Here is a 16,051-nt window from a genome sequence, read left to right as displayed (position 1 = left end):
GCCTGATGTTGAGGTATATAGCTGGGCCATCATTTCTCCCCCCACCCCACTAGATGTACATTCCTGCTACCCCGACCATGCAGGTGTGGCCCCGCTCTTACCTGGAATCACGCCTCCACACTCCTGGGGATCACCTTAAGTTGGGATCCTGGATTTCTGTTCGGAGCCTTTCGACGGAGAGCGCGGGGCTTTTCCGACCCTCTTCCGCTGTCCTTTTGGGTGGCCTCGGGGTCTTCCTCAGGACTCAACTTCCAAAGCAGCACGCAGAGCAGGGGCCGGCAAGTGTGCGGACTCCCGGGCCGAACACGGCACACAGATGGGCTGCCGCCCCATGCCACCGACACAACCCGACATTCGCACGCGGTCTGCTGAATGGGGACAAAAAGCATTTCTCATTAAGACCACTTTCTGCGGATTGAAAGGGAGATGGGGACGGCAAAAGCCGTGAAACCCAAGGCAAAAATCTGCTCCAGTTTTCTAATGGCCATGTACTGCACCGCAACCTTAGTGACTGTCACATAAATGTGTTTTAAAATTCTTTTTTTCACAATGCATCTGATCAAAAATAGAGTATGGATGAACAAAAAAAAGAAATGCAAGACCGCTGTTCTGGTGCACGTTTTATTGGATCAAAGAATCTCACATCTGTGAGAATCCAGTTAGTACTGAGCATGTAAACATTTGGTTCTCAAAAGGGACCTGTTTTCACCTTTTGAGAGGACAGAGAGAAAATCTAGTAAAGGAGTTTATGTGGAAAAATCACTTCCATGAAATGCTTTCTGGAATAACTGGCCACTAAATTACAGGAAATATAAACCTTAATGCCCTCTAGAAACAAAGCTTGAAATGGAACATGTAAACAGGAAATCATCACATTTTAAATTTTCTAAGCATCATTTTGAAGAGTTTTACATCTGTACATCCAGACAGTACGCTACCATGGTGTCAAAAACACAATACATACAGAAAAACATTTGCTTGAACTCTTCAGATATACTGCAGTAGACGAAGCTATGAGGTACTTATAGAAAACTTACAAAACACAATACAGTGGAGTAGAATTTAGACATCTATCATATTCTAACAATTCTCTGAAAAGATTCCCTGTGAGGCTGAGAGTCCCAGATTCAAGTTTATAACAAGTGAGTTACTCTTAAAATAACTAGAATTGTAATTAAATTAAGACTAAATTTCCTTTTTCAATCACATACAGAAATATGTCCACTACTTGTAAAAAAACTAAAGACTGCACAAACAGCATAAATGACAATCTAGTGTTCAAATGACATATGATCCTTTTTCTTTGCTCCTCTGAAACAGAAGAAACCAGGATAAAAGTAAAGTTTCTGAAACAAATGAACAAAACCTATTTTTTCACCCAATAGAATAAGGGCTGTGATTATTTTTTGAACGGGAGAGTACTCTCTTGAGATCAGGTTCCTGCACCCTGAGGTCACAGAAATAATAATTAGACAAAAAACCACATTTTTAGGACTAGCATGTTATTCCTTCTATTTTCTTATTATTTTGGTCTAAACATTCACATGTTTCACAATGTCAGCCCAAGCAACTTGGAAATGCTCAATTTTTTTGCATTTGGCTTTCGGCCCAAGCAATATCTTCCAAATACAGTAATCTTTTCCTCAACTAGAAGACTTGAGGAATCGATCCGGAGAAATTGATTTTGCCATTTTCTGAACAGTGGATTTAAGTTCCATTACATTTCAGTTCACACGTCCTTGACTTACACATACCTCCAGGTATCTGAACTTACCCAATCCTCAGCCTAGAAGAGAACACAGTCCCAACAGCAATATCTCTGTGTTCATCCGCAAATGTTTTCCATTTTCCTTCTTATGAGGAGACAACCAGTGCCATAGGAGACAAGAGACTGGCAAGAGGACTGAGCCTCCTGACATTCAGGGGATTGAGGGGGCAATGCTGCTCTGGCTGATGGAAAAGTCGGATGATCCCAATTTAGGAGTCCTTGGCAGCCAGCTCTGAAATGGCTCAAGAGAGGCTGGAACAGCATGGGAAGAGCCTGGGGAAAAGTAACAGGATAAAAAAGATTCCCAACTCACTCCTTGATCAATCCCAATGTGCGCAGTTTCCTGAAAGGTCCCATTGTGTGCTTACGGGGCAACTTCCAAGCCTCCAAAGTGGCGTGCTCACTACTAATTAGTGTGCAGGCACTCAGATCTGTGACCTTTAGGCATTTGACATTCACCCCACAGCACTTATGTACATATCTATAAATTATAAATTTTCAAATCATTTATATTAATTTCTGTCTTCCCCGCTAGGCTGTAAGCTCATTGTGGGAACGGAATGTGTCTACCAACTGGGTTGTATTGTATTATCCCAAGCACACAATACACTGCTCTGCAAAGTAAGAACTCAATAAGTACCACTGATGATGATAATACCAAGCATGTCATTACAAGTCTTACTCCTCGCCGGTCCCCCACCCACAATCAATCAATCGTATTTATTGAGTGCTTACTGTGTTCAGAGCACTGTACTAAGCGCTTGGGACGTACAAGCTGGCAACATATAGAGACAGCCCCTACCCAACAGTCGGCTCACAGTCTAGAAAGGGGAGACAGAGAACAAAACCAAACATACTAACAAAATAAAATAAATAGAATAGATAAGTACAAGTAAAATAAATAGAGTAATAAATATGTACAGATATATATACAGGTGCTGTGGGGAAGGGAAGGAGGTAAGATGCGGGGGATGGAGAGGGGGACGAGGGGGAGAGGAAGAAGGGGCTCAGTCTGGGAAGGCCTCCTGGAGGAGGTGAGCTCTCAGTAGGGCCTTGAAGGGAGGAAGATACCCACACCGATGCTATTATTCAATTCAATCATATTTATTGAGCGCTTACTGTGTGCAGAGCACTGTACTAAGCGCTTATTACTCTTTCCGATCAAGAAAAACAATAACTGTAAAAGGCTCACTAGCAAATCTCAGCCCTATAGAACATGGGCTCAAGGGCCCGCTGGCTAACGGGTTGACTCGGATCAACTCGTCAGACCCCTCCCCTCATCCATAATCCCTCTGGGACCTCATGTCCCCCCTTCCCCAGGCACTGGCTCCAAGGTGAGCAAATGCCCTCGTTGCAGAGGGAAGATCCAACCTCTTCTATGAGAAGCAGCACGGCCTACTGGATACAACACAGACTTGAGAGTCAGAGGACCCGGGTTCTAATCCTGCCTCCACCACTTGCCTGCTAATGTGACCTTGGACAAGTTACTTCACTTCTCTGTGCCTCAGTTCCCTCATCTGTAAAATGGGGATTAGGACTGTGTTCAAACTACTTAGCTCGTATCTACCCCCGTGCTTAGTACCTAGTAAGCACTTAACAAATACAATTATTGAAAAAAAGCTCACCCTCCCTGCACAACTTTCCTGCAGGGGCCCAAGGGGCAAGTGGCGGACAAACCTCGGCTTAGCAGCTCACAGCTCTGCTGTTCATCTCCTGCACGGTGTTCATGACCAGCATCGACTTGGTGAACGGGTTGCTGTCTCCTCCTCCCTCGCCCTCTTCCAGGTCTCTTGTCGCTGGAGGCTGCGTTTCACTTGTCTCTTGTGATACCGCCTTCAGGGCTTCAGTCACATTGGCACGGACTGAAATGTGGTCCCATCCTCCCTGTAAGGACACAACAGACAACAAGAGAAGTCCTTTCACTCTTGGGAATAATCACTCCCTTACTTACCGAGGGCGGGTGGCAATTTTGGCCACAGTTGTAGAGGAGAAAGTTGACTGCATCCACTCTACTGCTCTAGGGGAACCCCCATGGAGAAAGCAAAAGTCAGTAGGTGGGACAATATTATCATCATCGATTACTACTTATTGGGTGCCAATATAGCGTTTCCCCTTCTCGAAGTAAAAATCCTGAATAGTAGACGTTAACCAGGTCACAGCCTTTCTGACCAGCTGTGGCCACAGACAAGTTGGTGCCACTTCTTCTATGGCTTTCTTGGGAGAGAGAGACTTCCAAGTATTAAGAACCCCAGCTGGGGAAGGAATAGGCGACAGACAGACAGACAGGACCGCCGCCACCCCCCCAACACACACACACTGTCCCTAGGCTCACTGACAGGTGGTTCCTGGACCCCAGTTACAAGAATACTAAGTAAAGACCCCGTCCCAATGAGGGGAGGGAGTGGCAGAAAGACCCTAGGAGCTCAAAGCGTAATTGAGACACCTGTGAGTTGGGCTAGGGTTCACAGTTCCCAGCCCTTCCTCGTGGAATCTGGTCCATACACCTCTGGAAAGTCCCAGGTCGGTCTGGAATCCTGGCCCACGGTAGATGCCACCTCCTCTCCCTAGTCCTCATCCAGGGCAAGCTTTCAGCGAGCAAGTCTGGTGGGCTGCGTTCTCTTCCACGCAGCCACACTGTGGGCAGGAAATGTGTCCGATAAACTGTTGTGTTGTACTCTCCCCAGGACTTGGTACGGTGCCCTGCGCTTGATAAATACGGCTGATAGAGCCGCTCAACCTCTTGTCAGAGATGACCCTGAGGGACTCCAGGCAAAAGGAGATTGAATGAATAATCAACCTCCTTTTACCTGGAGTCCCTCAGGATCATCTCTGACAAGAGGTTTAGTTTATTTATTTAATAAGTAAATTTATTAAGCGCTTGTGTGCAAAGCACCTGTACGAAGCACTTGGGAGAGTAAACTATAACAATAAACAGACACATTTCCGGCCCACAGTAAGCTCACAGTCTAGATTACATTTTCCAGAAAGCAAAGGGATTGTTTCCTGTTCTCTAGGGAAGTGGAAATGACAAGATTTCACCCAGATTTCACAGAAGACCTTTAAATGGCTGCTTCTCCCATTCATTCTGTCTCCTTTTTGTGCTGCTGTTGCTCCCTTTGGCCTTGAGAACAGGTTCTTCCGCATAGTAAGCTCAACTTTAACCACCTTGTTAAAGTTGTACGGGAAAGCTTAGGCCAGGTAAGCCAGGGTTTCAGTTTTTTTGTGTGAATTTCCTCATTTTCTCTGTGAGTTTTAAACCGCATAATAAACTTTTTTTTACAAATGGTATTTGTTAAATGCTTACTATATTATTATGGTATTTGTTCTGCACTGAAGTGTGTGTCAAGCACTGTTCTAAATGCTGGGGTAGATAGAAGCAGCCTGGCTTCGGGGAAAGAGCCCGGGCTTGGGAGTTAGAGGTCATGGGTTCTAATCCCAGCTCTGCCACTTGTCTGCTGTGTGACCTTGGGCAAGTCACTTAACTTCTCTGGGCCTCAGGTACCTCATCTGTAAAATGGGGGTGAAGACTGAGCCCCACGTGGGACAACCTGATTACCTTGTATCTACCCCAGTGCTTAGAACAGTGCTTGGCACATAGTAAGCGCTTAACAAATACCAACATTATTATTATTATACAGGTTAATAAGGTTGGATACAGTCCCTGTCCCACATGAGACTCACAGTCTAAGTAGGAGGGGGTCAGGTATTTAATCCCCATTTTACAGATGAAGAAACTCAGGCACAGAGAATTTAGGTAACTTGCCCAAGGTCACACAGCAAGCTACTGGCAGAGTTGGGATTAGAACCCAGGTAACTCTGACTCTTGGGCCCGTGCTCTTCCACTAAGGCCATGCTACTTCTCTATATGCCAAGCACTGTATTAAAGCACTAGGGTAGGGATGAGAAGCAGCATGGCTCAATGGAAAGAGCCTGGGCTTTGGAGTCAGAGATCATGGGTTCAAATCCCAGCTCCGCCAATTGTCAGCTGTGTGATTTTGGGCAAGTCACTTCACTTCTCTGGGCCTCAGTTCCCTCATCTGTAAAATGGGGATTAAAACTGTGAGCCCTATGTGGGACAACCTGATCACCTTGTATCCCCCCCAGCGCTTAGAACAGTGCTCTGCACAAAGTAAGTGCTTAACAAATACCATCATTATTATTATTATTATGAGAAACAGCCCCTGGGGCTGATAGCTAAGGGGGAGGGAGCACAGGTACCTTAATCCCATTTTACAGAAGAGGAAACTGAAATGCAGAGAAGTTAAGTGACTTTCTTGAGATCACTCAGCAGGCATGTCCCCTGACTGTTAAGGCAGTACTCTTTCCCCTAGGCCACACTGTTGAAGAGTATCGTGGTTGTACATACACTCCTAAAGCTGTATAATAGAATATACTATCTAGCAGCTCTAAAGCTACAGAAAGATGTAATAAAACTCCAGTTTTTTTCTGAGTATACCTCGGAGGAACAGGGAAATTGCTACTCTCCAGAGGCATTTCAATTAGACGACCCAAGTCTGATCAGGTAATTTTCCGGATCTTCTGAAAGGCCTTAACCCAAGTAACACAGAATGTCAGTATTCTATGTCAAGAAAGGTAAGGAATCAACCCAGGGTGAAATGTTGGGACTTGAAAATATTTATTTCACTTATTTCACTTCATTAAAACATTGTTAGAGAAGCAACATGGCTTAATGGAAAGAGCACAGGCCTGGGAATCAGGAGACCGGAGTTCTAATCCTGGCTCCGCCACTTCCCTGCTGTGCGTCATCATCATCATCATCATCAATCGTATTTATTGAGCGCTTACCATGTGCAGAGCACTGTACTAAGCTCTTGGGAAGTACAAATTGGCAACATACAGAGACAGTCCCTACCCAACAGTGGGCTCACAGTCTAAAACGGGGAGACAGAGAACAAAACCAAACATGCTAACAAAATAAAATAAATAGAATTTATTCTATTGTCCTTGGGTAAGTTATTTAACTTCTCTGTACCTCCGTTTTCTCACCTGTAAAATGGGGATTAAATATCTGTCCTCTCTCCTTTAGACCGGGAGCTCCAATGGGACAGGGACGGTGCCTGCTCTAACCCCAGGGCTTAGTACACTGCTTGGCATCTAGTACGTGCTTATGCCACAGTTATTATTACTGAGAACATATTGTGAGGTGCCTTTGAAACCCTGACCATTGAACGGCAACCAAATCAGGCCACGCTGACCGCTTCCTCCGCCCAGCCCTGAGAGGACTGTTCCCCGGCCCCCGCCCTAAATTCACTCATTCAGTCGTATTTATTGAGCGCTTACCGCGTGCAGAGCACTGTACTAAGCGTTTAGGAAGTACAAGTCGGCAACCTTTAGAGGCGGTCCCTACCCCACAACGGGCTTGGCTCCCGCTCCCCAAACTCACCCCAATCCCGTAGTCCCAGCCGTGTCCTTTGGGCTCCCGGGGCTGCACTCCTATCCGGTGGCAGACGGTCCCGCAGCTGAGGCTGTGGCTCCCTTGAACTTTGTTGGCGATGACCCAGACCTGAAATTCAAGACCGACTGAAGCCCCGGCTGCCCAAATCCCGTAGCTCCAAACAAGCAGAAAGATGGAGGACTTCACGTCGGGCAGAATGCAAAAAGCTGAGAGAGGGCAGGGATGGGGCTTCCGGGAACCACCAACTCAAACAGCCTCGGCAAAAGCAAACCACCAGTCCTGAGCTCACCCCCTGAGTATTCTGACTGCATGGTAAAGAACGAAGGATGAGTGAGGGGTTCCCGATTATCCAAAAATTAGGGGGCCTCACACTGCGGTCAGCTCAGCCTGCTTAAACACCCAAAGCCTGGACAGAGTTACTGTAAGCAACCCGGGGGACTCGAGGGAAAGCAGAACACAGACCTGGTCCATGGGCCCCACGGAAACTTTGCGGACGTTATTGGAGACGTGGTCCCAGCTGGAGCCCTGGGGGTAACTGGGAGTGATTCCCTGGCGGTACCATAAGTTTCCTATAGGAATAGACCGGAGTTAATGTGGAGAAGCAGCACGGCCTAGTGGAAAGAGCACGGGCCTGGGAATCAGAGGACCTGGCTTCTAATCCCGGCTCTGCCAAGTCTGCTGTGTGACCTTGGGCAAGCCACTTCTCTATGCTTCAGTTTCCTCAACTGTAATATGATGATTCAATCATCAATCGTATTTATTGAGCACTTACTGTGTGCACAGCACTGTCCTAAGCGCTTGGGAAGTATAAGTTGGCAACATATAGAGACAGTCCCTACCCAACAGTGGGCTCACAGTCTAATTCAGTACCTGTTCTCCCTCCTGCGAAGAATACGAGGCCCATGGGGGTCAGGGGCTGTGTCATTCATTCATTCAATCGTATTTATTGGGCGCTTACTGTGTGCAGAGCACTGGACTAAGCGCTTGGGAAGTACAAGTTGGCAACATATAGAGACAGTCCCTACCCAACAGTGGGCTCACAGTCTAATTCAGTACCTGTTCTCCCTTCTGCAAAGAATATGAGGCCCATGGGGGTCAGGGGCTGTGTCATTCATTTATTCAATCGTATTTACTGAGCGCTTACTGTGTGCAGAGCACTGGACTAAGCGCTTGGGAAGTACAAGTTGGCAACATATAGAGACAGTCCATACCCAACAGTGGGCTCACAGTCTAATTCAAGTACCTGTTCTCCCTCCTGCGAAGAATAGGAGGCCCATGGGGGTCAGGGGCTGTGTCATTCATTCATTCAATCGTATTTATTGAGCGCTTACTGTGTGCAGAGCACTGGACTAAGCGCTTGGGAAGTACAAGTTGGCAACATATAAAGTCCCCACCCAACAGTGTCCAATCTGATCAATTTGTATCTACACTAGAATTTACAGTACTTCACATAAAAGTAGATGCTCACTGAATACCATAATCAGAGCTGCTAATCAAGGGGGAACTCTGCTCTTTTGGCACTACTACCTGACTTTGGACAGGTATTAGTCCTTGGGGACAGTGGCCAGAGCCTTACCCCAGCTCTGCTCTGTCCCCCTGTGCCCAGGTTATTTCCTGCTCTTCTACAGCTACCCAATCATGTTAATATCTGGCTCCCCTGGCCCAAACTATTAAAAGGATTACTATGCTCTCTTCCTAATTAAATTGGTCTGGGATTAGGGCAGACAAACTGTAACCAAAGCTCATGAGGAAGATGAACTGGAAAAAAACACCGTCTCTTGATTTCTGCCTCCCTCTCATGAAATTCTTCTTCCACCTCCGACTAGGACATGCGCAATCAAAGAAGCCAACAGTCCTCCCCAACCCCAAAGACTGACAATTATAACCTGAAGCAGATAACCAAGCTCTGGGCTGGCCCAAGTTACTCTTCAGGCCTGAGTGATGCCGTGCTGACAGTCAGGATTTTCAGAGGCATTTCTTAAAGGGTCAGATCATTTCTACTAAGCGATATGATCCCCTGCTGACCCCGAGGTTCGGTGATCTCCTCTAGCCAACAGAATTAAGGTGTAACATGAACTAGCAGCCCCACTGAGACCACCATCTGCATTCTGAGGAGGATAAAGCGTCCCGGGAATTTGGGAATTGACGATTTTTCCAAAGTAGATCTGTGGGGCTACGTTAAAATTTGGTTTTACCTGCAACTCTGCTAGTTTTTATGGGCTGTAGATTTACTATTTCCCCAGCTAGACTGTAAGCTCCTTGAGAACAGGGGATGGCGTCCTCCTACTCTACTGTCTCTCTCAAGCACTTAGTACAGTGATAGGTACGCAGTACGTGTTGATTAAAACACAAAGTATGTTTTCAGTAGCTGGCGGTTTTGGATAACTTACCATTTTCATCTACGGCACACACTGACGTCTGTCCTACTGACACCTGCTTTAATTTCTGTTTATGGGGAGATGGAATGTGGTACCAACAATCACCTGTAAAGATACATTACAAACCCTTTTTGAGAAACAAGAGCAAACCGATAAAAAAGCGCTATTTGCTTGAATGACAGAGATGACATTTAAGATGGTGACACTGGTCAGATTGAGTTGCATATTAAACTCTTCTCTTGTTCTTAATCTCACTATTATTCAGATGGAGGTACTCCTTGGCAGCCATTAGCTTCGGGAATCAAAGGTACCTGCTTTTATGTGAACATGCTTTCTTTCTCCCCAGCCCCCACCACCCTGTTGATTTTTAACTTCAGCATGGACTAGGGGATAGGGAATGGAATAAGCAAATTAGCCTTTCCTGAAGCATGCACGATAGCACTTCTGTCTGGAACAGACAGAAGAATTCATGATCTAGTCAATGTTCAGGAAGTGGCGGCGTGGCTCAGTGGAAAGAGCACGGGTTTTTGGAGTCAGAGGTCATGGGTTCAAATCCCGGCTCTGCTGTCAGCTGTGTGACTTTGGGCAAGTCACTTAACTTCTCTGTGCCTCAGTTACCTCATCTGTAAAATGGGGATTAAAGGCTGTGAGCCCCCTGTGGGACAACCTGATCACCTTGTAACCTCCCCAGCGCTTAGAACAGTGCTTTGCACATAGTAAGCGCTTAACAAATGCCATTATTATTATTATTATTAAGTGGCTACTGAATTATTATGTGGCCTTCTGACAAATCACCTCCTCTCTCTTGCCTCGGGTTTTAATCCGTAAAATGGGTTCATCACTATCTACCATTTTTCTAACTCAAAGGCTTTCCACCAGTTGTCTTCGCAAACTGCAATACCTTACCCCGAAACAGTCCTTTCCGCTGTCGTTGCCAGATTTTAGCATCGTCTGAATTGCATCTGCAGAACACCTACTTACTGTGTCTCGCTCTCACCTCTCTCGCTGCCAACACCTTGCTCATGCCCTTCCTCCAGCCTGGAATTTCCTCTCCCTTCACATCCAGAAGACCACCGCTCTCCCCATCTTCACAGTCCTACTAAAATCATCTCCTCCATGAAGACTTACTGGACTAACCTCTCACCTTCCCACCCTATCTTCCCCACATCTACTGCCATTTCACCATTCCACGTTATCTAACACACTTGGCCACTCACACCTCTCCACGGCATCTATTTGAGAAGCAGCATGGTCTAGTGGATACAGCCCAGGCCTGGGAGTTGGAAGGACTTGGGTCTACTATGTGACCTTGGTCAAGTCATTTCACTTCTCTGGGCATCAGTTCCCTCATCTGTAAAATGGGGACTCAGACTGTGAGCTCATAGTGGGACAGGGACTGTGTCCAACCTGATTAGGTTGTATCTTCCCCAATGCTTAGTTCAGTGCCTGGCACACAGTCAGCACTTAAATACCATAAAAAAATGTATCTTTACGCCCTTCCCTACCTGTAATTTATTTTAGCATCTCCCACGCTAGACTGTAAATCCCTTCAGGGCAGGGATCATGCCTGATAATGCCTACTGGACTCTCCCAAGCACTTAGTACAGCAGTGCTCTGCTCAGGGTAAGACCTCATTAAGTACTACCAGCTAACTGAACACAACCTATCACTGACTGCTGTTTTTTGAAAAGGAGGGCGAGCCACCTCTTACCCCCGCAGTATTACACTTTAAACACAGGCTGGCCTGGTGGCTTTGTGACCTGTGCTCAGGAGAGAAATCCAAGCAGAGACAATAAGTTAGCCCATGCAGCTGGGGGCTTTCCTAGGTAGCTGGAACTGTCAGCCGGGCAAAGCCAGGGGAAACTTTTGTACTTCCAGGGAGGTTCCCAATTACCAGCTGGGAAGCAAACCAAGTGATCTGGGGAGGCTGAATTCTAGTGAAGGAGATGCTTGTCCAGCCCATCGATAACCCCCCAAGCTAGCTCCCACCTGCCTCGGCTCAGCTTGTTAAATTGGGGGCAAGAAGGAACAATGGACTAAACCCCACTCACCGGCAGGTTGCTTAGGGGACACGGAGCCCCGGTAGAAGGCCGAGCCGTCTCTAGCCACGGCCCACACCTGATGGAAGGATCCCAGGCTGACGGAAACGAAGGGCTGGTCGGTGCCGACGTGCAGCCAGGAAGAACCCTGGGAATGTACAGAAAGCAGAGTGAGTGGGATCAAAATCCAAGGAAGGAGCCGTTCATTTTAGTCGAGTGGCTCCAAAAGGAGGGGCTGATCAATGCCTTAGGCAGCCGCAATTCAGGTCACGCTCCTCGGGCGCGTATTTTTTGTAGTTTATCGATTATGAATTAATGGTATTTGTTAAGCACTTACTGTGTGCCGAGCACTGTTCTAAGCACTGGGATGGATACAAGGTAATCAGGTTGTACCACGTGGGGCTCCCAGCCTTCATCCCCATTTTACAGATGAGGGAACGGAGGCACAGAGAAGTTAAGTGGCTTGCCCAGGGTCACACAGCGGACAAGAGGCGGAGCCGGTTTTAGACCCAGGTCCTCGGACTCCCAAGCCCGTGCTCTTTCCACTAAGCCACGCTGCATCTCCGATTGTAAGTAGCATTATGAGTAGCTTCGTCTATTTTACCAAATACTCATCATCATCATCAATCGTATTTATTGAGCGCTTACTGTGTGCAGAGCACTGGACTAAGCGCTTGGGAAGTCCAAGTTGGCAACATATAGAGACAGTCCCTACCCAACAGTGGGCTCACAGTCTAAAAGTACTAAATATACTAGAATACACTAAAAATACTGGCAGATTTGGTTACAAGCAATGTATACTACTTAAAGAGGGGAGAAAGAAGGATCCAGATGAGGCAATGAACGTGCTTTGGTGTCCGGCCGTGCTTTCCAAATCTCACTCGGGATCCCCACACCCCTAAGAATAGCAGATCCACGGGGAAGGAGGGTCTTACGGCCGGGTTGAGCCTGGTGACACCCAGCCTGCAGAGGACGTCCCCCTTGTCGCTGATGGCCCAGAGGGCAACGGGACCATTACTGCTCTCGTCGTAGGCTGGAATGATGGAGACGTCCCTGAGCGATATAGGGGCAACTTCCAACCAGGGTCCAGTGGTGACCAGCTTACATTTTCTGAAAGGAAGAAGAAAAAACACAATCCCCACATTTCCTCTCTCACATACATTCAGGCCTGGAGGCACAGGGCCGGGGGAGGCGCGCTGCAGGACAACACGCCGCTCAGAGTGTAATGATAGTTGTTGTATATGGTAAAAAGCTTAAAGGTTGATTCAAATAAGTACCACAAGTCCAGATGTTAATTCAAACTAATTAATTGTAACTGAATAGCACCTGAAGTTGTTTTTTTTTAATACAACACTTAGATCATAGCCTTATTCCTGTCTGTCCCCTAGCTTTCCTCCTGGAATTCCCTTAGAACTTACAACCACATTAAAATCATATTAATGTACAATTCCATTCTGCTTTTCTCCACTACTGTTACTAACATGGGCTGAGCGAGGATTGGCAACCAAACCCATCAGGGCACTGCTGGGGCTCCGAGCTGGGTTCTTGTAGCCTAAACTTTGGGTGAGGCTCCTCGAGCACCAGAGGGTCACCAGAACCCATTTCCAAGACTCGAACCAAGGACAGTCCACATTACTTGGAGCTTTTCTGGGTGTCCTGGTCTCTCACGGGAGGCGGCTCTGGTGGGGGGCTTGAAGAGTCCCCCACTAGGGAAGGGGGGAGCTTGGCAGTATCTGCTCTTGCACCCTGATGTGTTTTTCTCTGGCCTCATACACACACTGCCGAGTCCCTGCCCCTCTCTGCCCAGAAGATCAATCAATCAATCATCATCATCATCAATCGTATTTATTGAGTGCTTACTATGTGCAGAGCACTGTACTAAGCGCTTGGGAAGTACAAATTGGCAACATATAGAAACAGTCCCTACCCAACAGTGGGCTCACAGTCTAAAAGGGGGAGACAGAGAACAAAACCAAACATACTAACAAAATAAAATAAATAGAATAGATATGTACAAATAAAATAGAGTAATAAATATGTACGAACATATATACATATATACAGGTGCTGTGGGGAAGGGAAGGAGGTAAGATGGGGGGGATGGAGAGGGGGACGAGGGGGAGAGGAAGGAAGGGGCTCAGTCTGGGAAGGCCTCCTGGAAGAGGTGAGCTCTCAGCAGGGCCTTGAAGGGAGGAAGAGAGCTAGCTTGGCGGATGGGCAGAGGGAGGGCATTCCAGGCCTGGGGGAATCAATCAATCGCATTTATTGAGCACTTACTGTGTGCAGAGCACTGTACTAAGTGCTTGGGAAGTACAAGCTGGCAACATACAGAGACAGTCCCTACCCAACAGTGGGCTCACAGTCTAGAAGGGGGAGACAGAGAACAAAAGCAAACATACTAACAAAATAAAATAGAATAGATACGTACACGTAAAATAAATAGAGAAGAGCACTGCTCCTGTCGTTTCTCTTATTTACTCTTGAAAATAAATCCCAGAGAAACACGTGAACGTTGAGGTCCTGAGGGCATTTTCCGGGTTGACAGTTTCTTTGACTCTATTTCTGCTTCCTGGTTTCTCTCTCCAGCTGGGGCCAAAAAGACAACAGCCCAACAGAAGAGGAGCTGAGGAATACCAGGCTAAACCACTATTGTTTCCACAGTGGTAGTGAGTGGATGGGAGATAATCAGGTGGGCCTTTGGGTTGAGCACCCCAGCTGCTTCCGTTCATACCTGGGAGCAAAGATTTTTAGGTCTTTCTCCCCGAGATAGGATGACAGCTCCTTTTGAGGTTTTAAGAATGTGTCTTGCACTTCCTGGGGCACTCCTCAACTCCTTAGTTCTCCAGCTTAGACTGTGAGCCCAACGTGGGCCAGGGGCTTTTTCGGCTCTGATTATCCTGTACCTATCCCAGAGCTTAGTATACAGGGGTTGGCACACAGTAAGTACTTAACAAACACAACAATTATTACTATTATTAGGGCATAGTACTGCACTCAGCAGGAGCTCAATAAATAGCATTACTATTTCAAACCCTCTCATGCCTCGTGTCTGAGCAGCAGCGTGGCTCAGTGGAAAGAGCCCGGGCTTTGGAGTCAGAGGTCATGGGTTCAAATCCCGGCTCTGCCAATTGTCAGCTGTGTGACAGAACATGGCAACCTTACCTCGCCCAGCGTCTTCGCCTCACAAAATCCTTCATAGTTTTGTGACCATGGTAGGACCTGCCGGAGAAAGAAGTGTAAAATATTTCCCAACTTCTAAAAACATTTCCCAAAGGCATCCTCCCTGTTCTTCACATGCTTTCTCCACTCTTCCTCCGTTACTGAGACCCCTTTAAAGAGCTCATCTTCCCTTCCCCTCTCCCTTAGTCTGCACCTTCCCCACTTCACCCCCAGAAGTCCTCCGCCACAGCCCCTTTATCTCAAGCAGAAAAACAATGCCTGAACCTGGGTCAAAGGAGAATAAAGCCCCTAGCTGGAACTGCTACCATATGATGGCATCTGAAACAGGTGCCTCCTTCTTTGCTGTCAGGGTGGCCGAGACCTAGTTTTCTCCCAATTGCTGATGCTCTGGGGAGCCTTCACTCATATCCTACCCATTCTCCCACAAAAATGAGAGCACCACCACTTGAAGAACTTCCTCTTTTCCAAAACCCTTGTTCCCACCAGCCACAGAATTCAATCGAGGATAGAGGCAGTTCCTCCTCCTGCTAATCTTTGTTACTCGACTGTTTCAGACTTTTAACTCCCTCCTCAAACCCTCTGTCCCCCCGACTCCTCCATCTCCTGCCCCTAATGACCTGGCCACATACTTCGTTGATAAAATTGAAACCATTAGGCACAGTCTCCCTAAAATCTCCCCTGTCCCTCTACAGTCCCTTCCTCTTCCAGTCCCATTTTCGTCTCACTCATTCTTCTCAGTAGTATCTCAATACATCGCCCACATCCTCTCATCAAATTCTAGCCTGCTCCACCTGTGTTTCTGACCCCATCCCTTCTCACCTTAAAAAAGCAATTACCCTCTCCTTTCTTCCCTCTCTGACAGCCATCTTCAACTCCTCACTTGAAGACTGGAGATTAAGACTGTGAGTCCTGCATGGGACAACCTGATGACCTTCTATCTACCCCAGCCCTTATAACAGTACTTGGCACATAGTAAGCACTTAACAAGTACCATCATCATCATCATCTACCTGGATGTTCCTCCAACACATCAAACTCAAAATGTCCAAAACAGAACTCATCTTCCTACCCAAACCCTGTCCTCCCTGTGTCTTTCTTACCACTGCAAACAGCACCACCGTCACCCCGTCTCACCTTGTCATTATCCTCAACTCGCTTCTCTTCTTCAACCCACACATCAATCAATCGTATTTACTGCGCATTTACTGTGTGCAGAGCATTGAACTAAAAGCTTGGGAGAGCACAATATAAGACAGTTGGTAAACAAGTT

General features: G+C 47.0%; 1 protein-coding gene across 2 annotated transcripts in view; it reads right to left on the bottom strand.

The window, feature by feature from the left end:
• Positions 1-603: 603 nt before the first annotated feature.
• The window catches only part of TECPR1 (tectonin beta-propeller repeat containing 1), a 56,762-nt gene continuing 41,314 nt past the window's right edge, over positions 604-16,051 (bottom strand). For both annotated transcript variants that reach the window (XM_038762405.1, XM_038762406.1), the window contains 8 exons: positions 14,764-14,820; positions 12,537-12,711; positions 11,614-11,749; positions 9,575-9,667; positions 7,647-7,753; positions 7,173-7,292; positions 3,446-3,652; positions 604-2,041 (listed from right to left, as the gene is read on the bottom strand). In XM_038762405.1, the coding sequence (XP_038618333.1) occupies positions 3,452-3,652; positions 7,173-7,292; positions 7,647-7,753; positions 9,575-9,667; positions 11,614-11,749; positions 12,537-12,711; positions 14,764-14,820 (889 nt within the window). In that variant the 3' untranslated portion in view covers positions 604-2,041; positions 3,446-3,451. The remainder of the gene's footprint in view (positions 2,042-3,445; positions 3,653-7,172; positions 7,293-7,646; positions 7,754-9,574; positions 9,668-11,613; positions 11,750-12,536; positions 12,712-14,763; positions 14,821-16,051) is intronic.

This window comes from Tachyglossus aculeatus, chromosome 21, assembly GCF_015852505.1.
Source record: "Tachyglossus aculeatus isolate mTacAcu1 chromosome 21, mTacAcu1.pri, whole genome shotgun sequence".
In the NCBI taxonomy this organism is placed as follows: domain Eukaryota; kingdom Metazoa; phylum Chordata; class Mammalia; order Monotremata; family Tachyglossidae; genus Tachyglossus; species Tachyglossus aculeatus.
This window is presented reverse-complemented; position numbering and strand designations above follow the sequence as displayed.